This window comes from Calypte anna, chromosome 17 (genome assembly GCF_003957555.1).
Source record: "Calypte anna isolate BGI_N300 chromosome 17, bCalAnn1_v1.p, whole genome shotgun sequence".
NCBI classification, from domain to species: domain Eukaryota; kingdom Metazoa; phylum Chordata; class Aves; order Apodiformes; family Trochilidae; genus Calypte; species Calypte anna.
The window spans coordinates 4,084,230-4,096,560 of NC_044262.1; the positions used below are offsets into that span (position 1 = coordinate 4,084,230).

General features: G+C 47.1%; 1 protein-coding gene across 1 annotated transcript in view; it reads left to right on the forward strand.

Annotated features, from left to right (window-relative positions):
- The window catches only part of COL27A1 (collagen type XXVII alpha 1 chain), a 143,150-nt gene that overhangs the window by 49,806 nt on the left and 81,013 nt on the right, over window positions 1-12,331 (forward strand). The window contains exons 12-13 of the mRNA XM_030461514.1: window positions 1,146-1,190; window positions 12,200-12,253. Coding sequence (XP_030317374.1) covers window positions 1,146-1,190; window positions 12,200-12,253 — 99 coding nt within the window. The remainder of the gene's footprint in view (window positions 1-1,145; window positions 1,191-12,199; window positions 12,254-12,331) is intronic.

Below are 12,331 nucleotides of genomic sequence, written 5' to 3' on the forward strand. Positions count from 1 at the left end.
GCCCCTTGTTCCTGAGGAAAGAGGAGAGCATGCCTAATGTTTAACCATGCCTTCAGCCTGTGTCTGCCCTTGCATACCTGTTCCCTGTATGATGTTGACATTCATCTCAGGAAAACTGAAGCTTCAGGCAGGGTCATCAGACCTCACTGTTGAGTAGAGAGGAGTTTTTGTTTTCCTTCACTTACAACCTGCCTTTGCCTCCTCCCCCCCCCATCTTATTAGTTCATCTTAATGGGGTGGGAGGGAGAATGTTGTGATAATTCCCTGCTCCTACTCAAGTGACATCCCAGCCCATAGTGTCCCAGCATTTTGAGTGTCCAACTGGAGGTCTCTGGAAAGCAGTTGGCTCTTGGAAGAGGGGCAGTGCCTGGAGCTTTCTGATAGTGGCTTTCCTTCCAGTTGCATCGAGTTGGGCAGTCAAGAGTGTTGTGTCTGCTCTTCCCATGCATACTTCTCCCCATTATTTTCATCAGGCCTTCTCCAAACCCACGTGTTCAGAGCTTTTTGGGAACTCCCTTGATTTTTTGCTCTTCTTCCCCATGTCCCCCCACCTGCCTGGTCTCTCCCATCAAAGGACCCCCTCTTCCAACTGCAAGAGCTCCTAAGGAAGGTCACTGTAAGATGAAGACTGTTTTATTCCAGCTTTTTCTCCCAAATGCAAGCCCCAAGAAACCAGAGAGGCCCCAGGAGTGTGTGGGAGTGAGTGAGTGAGTGTTTGTGTGCCTGCCTGGGAGGGGACTGACTGCCCTGGGCTCTGGAGTCGCTGATTTAATGCTTGTTATAACTAAATAAGAAACATAAACAGAAGTTCTCCAGCAAGTGCCTTGGCCTTCATTCGGTTCCAGACCAGTAGCTTAATGACTGCTCCTGCTAAGCACAGCTCCAGCCTGTGGCCCTGGGTGTGGATGTTGCCTCCGTGTGTCCTCAGGGAGGGCCCTGCTTAGTGAAGGTCAATTCATTGTCTTCTGCTCTCCCAGCTGACTGCAAGTAACAGACATGGTGATTCCTGAACAATGCTGCAGTCATCAGCCTGTTTTGCATTCCCCGTCCTCTTCTAGTTCTGTTTTTGCACTGTTGGTTGGCCGTTTGCTTTCTCAAACAGACCTATTATTTATTTCTTTTTTCTCTGTGTGTTTTCCTTGCAGGGGATCCCTGGAGTTCCTGGGAAGAGGGGCAAGATGGGTAGGCCGGTAAAGTTTTTCCTCGTCTATTATGCAGACCTTGTTGAATGAAACTGGGAACAAAACATATGGCTTTTGGCTGGGTCCCTTCATATCTAAATGGGGAGATCAAACAAACCTTTCCCTGTCTATTTTCTCAAGCAGAAAGAAAACTGAAGATGCAAATACTGTTTTCTTCCATTCTGTCGACTCCACAGAATTTCTTTTTTGTACTGTTTCCATGCTCCCTTGGATCTTAAACATCTCAGGTTTTTATAGTGTCCTCCCTCAGGTCAGCTTCTTCCCTAAGTGCCATTTTTAATTCTCCACCATGTTTGCAACATCCCAGGTGCCTGTGCTTACTCTGTTACATCTTCTGCTCTGTGCTCCCAGCTGTCCCATCTCATTTGCTTCCTTCTGCTGTGGTTCTCTCCAACCCTTTTACCATCCTGGTTTGTAGAACACGAGTGCCCTTTTGTATAGAAAACTTTCTGGCCTTGGTGCTGGTACAAAGTTAAAGCAGATCAGGTGAAGATATGTTTGAGGAGCAAGGAGATCAGGTGGATTTAAGAGATTGGCCAGAAGGAAGAGGTGTTTGTTGGTAGGGCTGAATACAGGGTGGAAACTGTGAGAGCTGTGTGGAAGAAAGGATTTGTGTTGGCTGTAGCAAAAAACCAAACAAAAACAGGTAGGAAAAGAAATGAAACTAGTAGAGGAAACAGGGAAGGAAAGAGCAGAAAGGAAAGCCCTTCCCACATCAGCCTTCCTCCAAGCAATTCTGTGTGCTTTGTCTGCCAAAATTTATCAGATTTCTTGTTCCAGGAGTCAGTGGAGAGATCAGTCACATTCATGCTCTGGTGTGTCTCGTTGCCTTTGCATCTTGTCCTTCCTATTAGTCTGAATTTCTCTCCATCTCCTGACACTGCAGTCACAGGCTCCTTCCTTGTAAAACATCCTCTCACCCCCCCACAGAAAAATCCAATGCTCTCCCCTTGTCACCCTTGCTGTGAACGTGTGCTTCCCAGGAGTCCAATCCCTTCTGCTTGCTGCTGCCCTCAGAGTGAAAGCCATGCAAACATCCCAGCAGTGCCACATTCATCCCAGCTGGCTGATCTCTTCCTAGGATGGGGTGAAGTTGAGCAAATTTTTTTGGGGGGGGGGGGAGGAGGGGGAGATAAGGGCAATCTGCACCAGATTTTAGGTTTTTGTAAGCCACTGGTTGCACCAAAAACCTCTGCAATGAGTAACTGCAGAGATGTGAGGCTGACTCATTGACCAGAGTCAAAAACACAGCAACTGTCTCTAGGTACAGGGATCTGCACAGAGCATGCTGGAGGCTTGAAGCCTTCCAGCTGTTGGTGGGCCAGAATTTGTAATCTTCCAAGCAAGAGTTTTTGTCTGGCGGTCACTGTTACAAACAAGGGGCTCCCCTGAGCTCAGCGGGGAATCTCTCACCCGTGGAGGCATTTAGGCTGGGATCTAGAGAAGGATTAAAGGGCTGCACGTGAGCACCTTTGTTCTGCTGGGCTCCCATTGCAGAAAGTTTTGGCTCCCTCCCCATTTCATGATATCATGTTAAATAAGAAATCTTGAATGGGCCAGTGCTGCTGGTTTGTACTTCCGAGCATGAACAGAAAGACTGTGACATTCAGAGTTAGTCAGGAAGTGACTGGGAGAGTGGAAAGCAGGAACCAGCTGACCTGGTCCCCTTCCCAACACTTATCTCCTGGCCTGTGCTGTTTCCCAGCTGGTTTGCACTCTGAGGGAGCCTGCTGGGATTTTTCTGGTCTTTCACATCCTCACGGGTTTGTTCCTGTTCTGTTTCAGCATTGTCACTGTGCTGGAGAGCTCTTGGAAGCCCTTACCAGCTGCCATCCAAAGCTGGTAAATGCTTTGGAGAGTGGGGAAAGAGTTGATACCAATTGTATTTCTCTACCTAGTTTTGTTTGGGATGAGAGGTGGCTGGGGGAGTTTGCATGTGACACCGTGGGCCTCTGAGAATGATGTAAGAGGGAATGATTAAAATAGAAGAACTGGACATGAGTCAGATCTTGAAACCCTTCCAGGGAAGTTAAGTTTTGCAGAGCTGTGAGGGACAGGGTGAATCTGTCGTGAAAGAGAGGGCTCCACCTCCTGCTCTGCTCTCCCTGCCATGCATCAGCAACGGAGGAGGGAAGTGCATTGAGAGAGCCTGTGGGCCCTGGTGAGCTCTTGAGCAAGGAGAGGGGGTTGGGTAGGCTAAGGAGAGAATTATGATTGAAGTACAGTGCACTAGGGAAGCTGAAATAACATGAGTCAGTAGGTCTCTGGATCTGCTGCTTGTTTTAGTGGTGTGCTGAAGACCTGAAGCTGAAGTGGCCACTTGCTTAAATCTTCAGTCTTGCCAGTCCAGTGGCTGAAAAGAATGGGTGTTTTGTGTTGGGTTTGTTTGGTTGGTTGTTGTGGATTTTTATGGTGTTCAGTTGAGCAACTGGCAAAAAAAAAAAATAATAGAGGATTTTCAAAAAAGGCCCCATTACTGTAAGCAGGACAATGGCCCAATGGGAGAAGTTGGAGTTACACTCAGTCTTGGTATGCATGTGTCAGTCCTACTTCATCTGTAGAAAGGAGATGTCATGTCACTGAAAGGGGTGACCCACAGGAAGAGGAGAGACATTAAATCATCATTCCAGAAGCACAAAGCTGAAAGGGATGTTCTTTGCTTGTGCTGGGCATTTCTTTCCTGTGCTGTGGGAGATGGGCAGCTGCAACCAGGAACTTCTGCACTGCAGACTATTAAACTTCAAACAGTGCAATATTTTCAGAAGTTCTCAAGCCCTGCTAGCAGAAGAGACTTAAAAGGGGAACTTTGAGGAAATACATCCAAAGAGCTTTGAGCTTCTTTTTGTTCAGTATTGATGGATACTTGTGTCTCTTGTTCTTTTTTCATGTCGAGTATTAATACTGCAGCAGCTGCCATATCTTGTGCCTGATTTTTGCTTACAATCTCTTTTATTAGAAGTAGTATTTTACGAGATAGAAAGGAAGAGGTAAATTTTAGTTCCAAATCTTACAGTAATTTTTGGATTTGTCTGAGCTTACTCACAATTTAGCCAAACACAGCTGAGGTTTTCTTGTATTTTTCTGAGAATCTGTTGGTTCTGCTGGAGCTCATTTGAAAACTTGGAGCTTCACAGTGACAGGTACTGAAGGGAACAGCAGCACAAGCAAGTCCTCAATCCTGCAAGCAGGCATTTCAGCTTCCCAGCCTGTCTGGTTTTGCTCATCATTGCTGTTCTTCCTTTTGTCCTCCAGTAGCTCATGCTTGTGAGATATTCAGCTGTGTCCTGCCAGCTGTCAAGTGCCATGATGGGGGTTCCTGCCCACCTGGTAACCTCCAGCATGGGAGGCAAGTGCTTCCTGAGAGTGCAGGGTCTGCCATCAGGCCCTGCTGTCAGGCAGGGGAGGGTTTGCACAGGGCATGTGTGCCAGCTCTGCCAGGGGGTATGGTTGAAGTCTGCCAGGGCCAGGTGAGGAGATGCTGCACTGCTTGGTGACTGCACAGCAGGAGGAGGAGGATACAGGACCTGGTTTCTCCCCTTGGCTTGTGACTTCAGACAAGCTGTCTGGCTGGTCTTGGCTGTGTGCAAGGCAGGGCTGACACACTCTGCTTTCCTTTGAGCTCAGTAGCTGAAATTTAGCACGTAAATACTAAGGATTACTGTTCAGGAAGAGATTCTATGAAGCTGCATGTGGATTTTAAGCATTAAGAATCAGGTGAGCCCAGAAGTCTCTCTTTCCCTCTGCTTGTCAGCTGCAGTGTGAGGGCTGTGAGAGCCAGCAGGAATCTGGCAGCTACTATGACATAGCCTCAGGATTTTGTGAGCGTCAATGCAGGGCGAGCTGCTGAATCTGGCACCCATTTCCCATGTGCTGACCACAGCTGGGGTCCCCCTCGCCAGCTCTCAGCTTGTGAAGAGTGGGGCCTTCTTGCCAGGCTGTTTTTCATGCCTGGTGCCTTCTTCCATGATGACTTACAATGTCTTAACTCCTTAATTCTGAACACCAAGTCTCAATATATTCTTCTTTCTCCATCTGATAAGCTGTGAGAAGTGTGTGTGACAGCCCTGCACTCCCAGCACTCTGGGTAGGCTCTTGGATCACCTGAAAAGGCTTTGCCTTAGAGGAGACACCAGACAGCACACAGCAGGGCTGCCTTTGGGGTAGGAAACTTTTCATTTTACAGCTTCCCCCAACCTTTTGATAGATGGCTAAGATAACTCAGCAATGATTCTAAGTGTGTGGGGCTTTGCCAAGTTCCACAGTCTCAGCTGTTGTCCCTGAAAACAATGAGGGGACACAGGGGACACGCGTTGCCATGTGTCTGGAAAGGCTGGCATAACCACAAATTACTGAGAAAATAAATTGTGCTCCTCTGTAGGGACTAAGAGGATGAATAGCTCCTCTCTTCTTGCTCCAGTCTTTTCTGTGCTTTGGATGCAGCTGAGGTCCTTCCTTGCATTTGGAGCGAACTGAGTGAGTCTCCTGTGCCACACGAGTTGAGATTCAGGAAACTGGTAACACCATTTTGAAGTACCTATTCTTAAATGAATAATTGCCAAACTCCAGCTGACTTGAATGGGCTTCCAGGGGGTGTAAAGAGGTGACCCTGCAGCTTTTCTCCTAGGAAACATGACTTGGCCATACATCCTGAGAGCTCTCACCTACAGCAGTGAATATCATGGCTCATGTTCTGCTAAGGGTCCAGCCATGTCTCTTGTTGTCTGAAACCTGGTTACCTGCAAAAAAAAAAAAAAAAAGGAGGAAGAATGGAGCTGTGTTTCTTTTTAAACACAGAAATTTTTAAAATAAATTTTGTAATTAAACTGAAAAATTTCTAAAGAAGTAGGGATAAACTTCAGCTGTTTCCTGCTTACCTAAGTGATAAGTCAGTGTATTGGCCCAGAAGCCATTCCTAAGATTTAAAAGATTTAAAAGAAATAGTAAGAAATAGTGATTTGTCAATCATTACACAAAAAAAAAAATTAAGAATTGAACCTCCTAAGCTCAAAAACATCTTTCTTCCTTCAGGGGAATGTTAATTCATAAATCAAATCAAAGCCCAGAAATTATTTTTATTAGCAATTCTAAGAAAAAATAACAATGCATCTATCACTTTCAATTCTGGGAACATTTCGATCACCAAAGCTTGATTTTCTTAAACAGGAGATTGCTTGATCTGGAAATCTTGGCCATAAATAGTTAGAGGCATTGGCAAATTCAGTGCTTTGCAGCATGAGGTAATTTGGTCTGTGTAATCTGGGCTCTGTCAAAGCCCTGCAGAAGGGGGAAGGGATCAGCTCAGGCATAAGAGGAGCAAAGCAGAGAGCAAGAGGCTGGAGGGGCTTCAGGGGACCTTGACTCATGTTTGCATGGAAATGGCTACCTGTGCCACAGCAGCTGGAGGGGCTCTTATGTGAAAAAATGCCATGAAACCTTTATCCAAAGAGGATGTGACATGGAGGTGTGAAGTCTCAAGGGAGAGAGAGCAAACCTCCCTTTGGAGGGAAAAAGGAGCAGAGCTGCAGCAGGACCCTTGGATGGCATCACCCTTCTTGCAGGGATGGAAGCTGTCACACACCTGGGTCTAGGCTGAGCAGAAGGCAAAGGCTCCTGCAGAGCTGTGGGATTAAAGCTAGGGAGCAGCATGCTGGGAGCTTAGGGCTTGCCAGGCTCCCTTCAAGGGGACTCTGGATGCTCTGGGGGCCAGGGCTGAGCAAGCCCTTTTGCCTTCATGCCACCTGCCCAAGGAGTTAAGCCTGTTCCCTCCACCCAGCAAGCTCTCAGAGGTGTAAGCTGCCAACATAAGCTACACTTGTTTATTCTACTCTCCCTCTTTTTTCCAGTGAATGCCTTCTCTCACTCTCAGCTCTGCTTCCCCACCACCACAATTTTTTTATTATTATTATTTTTTAAAATTTAAATTGTTTGACTTGCAAACTCCATCCCTGGGGAGACTCCTGGGCAGAGATTCACCTGGTCAGAGCCAACTGGCAAATAGAGTCTTTTGCAGACAAATCAGGAGGGCTGGTTGGTTTGAACAGCTTCACCTTCAGCCAACAGGAAAATAAAATCCTATTTTTGGAGAAGGATTCTGTTGGCCTGAAGACCTGCCAGGATTCCTTGGAGCAGCAGCTGCCAGACTGCCTCCCTTACTCCACCAGGGAAAGTGTTCTGAACTGAATCAGATGTTGTATACATACAACACACCCACCCCATGTGTGCACCTGAAAAGGCCCTGGGGAAGGAAAGGACCCTGAGCATCTCCCCAGTTTCTGCTCCCCTGAGGACAGCTGTTCCCAGGGACAAGGAACAAGAAGTGGTGGCATCTGCTCAGACCAGGGGTAGCACTTTGGCTGACAATAGCAAGAAGGAACAGGCTGCTTTTGCTGTTTTAAAGAGAAGAAAGGAAGGGGAGGTGGAGAGGGGTGTAAGGTGGTTCTCAGCAGGAGTCTCCTGGGACATGAAGGGATGCCCTGTGCAAGGAGTGTGGGTGAACAGGAATTTAGGCACAGTGGTAGAATCCCAAAGATAGAGCTTTAGCTGCTGGTTCATCAACTCAGTGTTACCTGGGATGTTTTGCATCTGTCTCTGTCTCAGCTCCCTCTCTGATGTCAGTTCCTCATCTTCATCAAGTGCAGTGAGGACACAATGAGCAACCACTGTAGAGCTCTGCTTAATGTGGGGACAGGAGAGCACAGAAGCACCTGGATCTTGCTTTGTGCAATGCATCTGCTTGTATGCTTTCTCTCCAGTTCCTCTTGAAGCTTCATCTTGCCTCTTTCATTGAACTTGTCCTTCAGACAATGTGAAATTCATTCAGCTGAAATCTTTCCCCCACTCCTCTCTATTTCCCAGCCGTGGGATAGAGCCAAAAGTTTTGTCATACCTGACTGCAGCCACCGTGGAGGAGCACCCTGCTGGCTCTTGGCCAACAGAGCTTGTTAGTCAAACATTTTCCTCCTCGCTCTGCTGCCATTTGCCATCCCTTCCTGGTCCTGGTCCTTCTCTGCATGTCCCTTCCCTCCCAGGGAGCAGGCAGGATGCATGGCTCAATACTTTTCACTGGGGGTGTTTTCTTTGCTGTCCTATTTCTTGAGTATAATTTCCAGGACTGGGCTTCCTGGAAAAAACAGCTCTACTCTGAAAAAAAAGGTGGCTTTTCTGTACCAAGAAGCCCTGTGTGCTCACTTTGGGAAGGTCAGGAGACTCTGAATGTGCTGGGCTCTTTCATCCCTTTCACAAACCTCCTGTAATGGGCTGCCAGTTGTGACCTGCCTGTCCGCCAGCACCATAAAACAAGTTTCCTGCCCCATGTGTTCTCTCTCTGTTTGAGCTCCTCAGGCTGCTGGAGCTTTGCACAGGAGAGGAGAGGTGCTGCTGCTCACAGGAATGAAACAAAGGGGATAACAAAGTCTGCTTGTAATTCCTAGGCTGCTGCTTTCAGTCGTGTGCTGGGGAAGTTTTGTTCCTGGGGAACGCATCTGTCCTTTAGGCTCAGGCAGGAGGGGGAGGCATTGAAAAAATAGCTTTTGCAGACATGTGAGTTTCAATAAATTAGGACACTGTGGTCACTGGAACTGTTGGTGTGGGTTAAACTGCTACTGCTTACCCCATGGAAAGAAAGTGCTTCCTTTTTCATTAGGGGCCTAGAAGATGGATTGTTTCCTGTTCACAGGACTGATGGGGTAGCTTTCAAAACCTGGTTTGGGTCTTTGGAGACTGTGTGGATGCTGAAATATCCTCCTTCCTGCCACAGCCACCAGCCTTGCTCTCATTTAAAGTGAAAAAGTACTTAATATTGTGTTTCCAAGCTCAAATATTGGGCTAGAGTACCTGGGCTCAGTTTGAAACTGCTCTTCTGTTTGTCTCCTCCTCTGGGTTTGTTTTACAGCTCAGGCCAAACGGTGCCAGGGGAGCACCCATCAGCCCAGAGACCTGTGAGCCCAGGATGGGATGGGTGCTTGTGCCAGGAGAGCAGATGGCATGTTGAGGACAGTCAGGTGTTGGAAAGGATGGGGCTTTGCTGCTGAGTGTTGTCTTGGGCCTTTTGTAGTAATGGTGCCAGCCCACACTGCTCTGGGCTTTCTTCTCTTTCCTGCCATCCTTTTCCATCCCATCTTGAGTATAAACTCCATCTCTGCAGGGTGAGACACATCTTGCTGTGGGTGGGTTTTCCTGTTGAATCTTTTACTAACTGGGCAGCTTGGCCAAGTGACCTCAGGTACTCAGCTCTCTGCCTTAAAAACAGAAATAATTTGCTTCTTAAAGTAGTTGGACATCTGCTGTTGGAAAACCTGTGTAAAAGCTAGATTTTTATTAACCCTGTTACCAGATTCCTGTGTTTGTCTTTAAGCAGCATGGTTAGTATGAGAAACTGAGGCATTAAAAGAGTTTGGTGGGAAACACAGAAATTAAAACAATTCCCTATCTGGACACTTTTATTCTGGCAGAGGAGTGCATTGTTTATATTGCATTGGAAGAGATTTAAACCAAATTTAGAGAATTCTCTTAGGCCTGAGCAAGTGTTCCTCTAGATAATATTAAGATGTTGTAGTTACACTGATTTAATTGTATGATTCAGAGTAGTAAAACTTTCCTCCATTGGCAAGACCTTTGCAGCCCCAGGGCCAGGCTGCTTAGTGGCATCCATGGGTCACTTTGTGCCCAACTCTGCCATCTGGGAAAGGAAAGACACATCTGGGGAGTGCTGAAGTCTGTGACTGCAATCTGCAGCAGCCTAAGTACAGTATCAGTCTGTGCACACTGATATTTTCCTTGGCAAGTTGTGTGACTGTAAACAGCAAAATACTCCAACACATTCTTTTTTTTTTTTTTTCTGCCTCGCCTGAGCAATGAGTTTTCTCTACACATCTCTGTTCTGATACTACTGAATCAGCAGGTAGCAGAGTTATTTTCCACCTTTTTTCATTACAGAAAATTCTAGACTTGTACTTGACACCTGTGTCTCTGGATGGCAGGAGGCTGTTTCCACCACACTTCTTGGTGTGTGCACAGGCATGTGGGATGCAGTGCCCAGCTAGGACAAGGCAGGTGACTTTCCCTTTGGTGGTGATGCCCATAAAATAGAAGCAATGAGTCCAAGCAAGAGATACCTTGTGTCCATTGAGATACCTGAATATTGTGGGGAAGAGGTACAAGAGAAGTGAAGGCTCTTTGGTTGTCTGAAACAGGTCTGCCACCTCTCACCTTAGGTTTGACCAAGTATTTTTTTTTACCCTGTTGTGCTGAGCAGGAATTGTCAACCCTCAAAGGTGAAGGGAGGTCTTGGATTAGGCTCTGAATACACTCAGTTCATGGGAGCTCCTCCAGCAGACAACAATTTCCCTTTTGGCTCAGCCAAAGGAGGTGGATGCTGTCGTATTTTATCTCACTGCATCTTAAGGGAATGCAAGAGAAAGAAATGGAGAGTCACAGCACTCTCCCCCCCCAGAGTCCCCTCCACTGCAGCTTGAGGAGCCCTGAAGCTGCTGATGTCCAAGCAGGTCCCTGGCAGCTCTTGGCAGCCTGCTCCCTGCCAGTCTTGTGCTAAATGAAGTTCAAGCTTGGGGGAAAAATAAGTTCAATCTTTCTTAAATCCTGCTTCCTCACTGGAAACCTGGGTGTAGTGAGTGGGAGAGCAGAAACACAGAGGTTGTGTTCCTCTCTGTTGAGCTCTTTCTGGGGGAGGCAGAGCAGGACAGGAAAGGGCAGAACCAAGCTGCTGTAGGAGTTTCTTCTAACAGGGAACTGGGGGGCCCAGAGGAGCACAGAGAACGTGTCACATCCCCATGTTCTGGCTCAGTACCTCCACTCCCTTTTCTATCATTGTTTGAAGTCTTCCAAATCTGTATCAGATATAATGAGATGATGAAGTGATCTTTTGTGGTGACTTTTTCATATAGTAAACATGGTCTTTCACAGCTCTGGGGTGTGGACCATAATGAGCTTGGAACCATTTGTTCCTCTGGCAAGCTGAAAGGTTGTGAATGCATTGAAGTGAACTCACCAGGCATTTTTGATCAGCTCCATTAAGCATCTGCATGGGCTCCAACAGGCATTACACCATCCAGCTGTCCTGTGAGAAGGGGGCACTGCTAAAATGCTTCTGTTAGTAGACAGGATGAAATAACTCAGAGTGACAATCCAGTTTCGTGGATAGTCATTACAGTCAAAGTTATGAGTTCTTCCAGAATTTAAGGGATGTGGGACTGACTTTTAAGGAGGGATTGGCTTTTAAGGATGTATCCTACCGGCAGAATATTTCTTTCTGAAACAGAATAGAAAGCTTTGTGTATTTAAATACAGAGTTTGATCTTCCAAAGGTGGGATTATCATTTCATGTGTAAACTGCACAACAGAATCTTCAGGGCTGCATATTCCTTGTTGGACCACTGGGGCACTTGGGCAAACCAGAAGAAGGACAGCAGCACAGATTTCCACCCCTTATTTCTGCTCTGCACACTCACCTTGTCTTTCTACACTGTGCTGCAAAAGCCTCACCTGCCACATGAAGTGTGCCCAGTGCTGGCAACTGGTACTAAGAAAAGGGTGACTGAGGGCTGGGCACAGCCTGCAAGACAAGGGGTGAGCACATCAGGGCCAGCAGTCTCAGCAAAACCCAGCTTTTCATAGCATGGCCATGGAAAAAGCCTTCCTGCCTCCTCACTGATACTTCCTCTCAAGGTTCCCATTACTTCACATGCAGCTCATGGCTCAGCCTTGTAAACAGAACTTGTGGGACTTTTGGTTACCCCTTCATTGGCCCCAGGAGAGGGCAGTGAATCAGAGCTCTTGGCCTCCCAGAGCTTCTCACTGAGCAGATGTGCTGGTGGGGCTGGGATGGTTTGGATGAGGACAAGCAGGCTGGATGGGACCACACATCTTGGGACCTGCTCTCTACTGAAGTGCTGCACTAAGTGCAAGGGAAACATGTTTGAAACTGTCTTTACACAAGGGTGTGTCAGTAGCTAACACTTGTGTTTGCCTCCTCTCCTCAGGGTTTTCCTGGTGATTTTGGGGAACGAGGACCTCCAGGCATCGATGGGAACCCAGTAAGTTGACAGCTTTTTCTCATTTTTTTCTGTTGCAGTAGACACCACAATGTACTGCATCATGTTAGTTATAGCTGA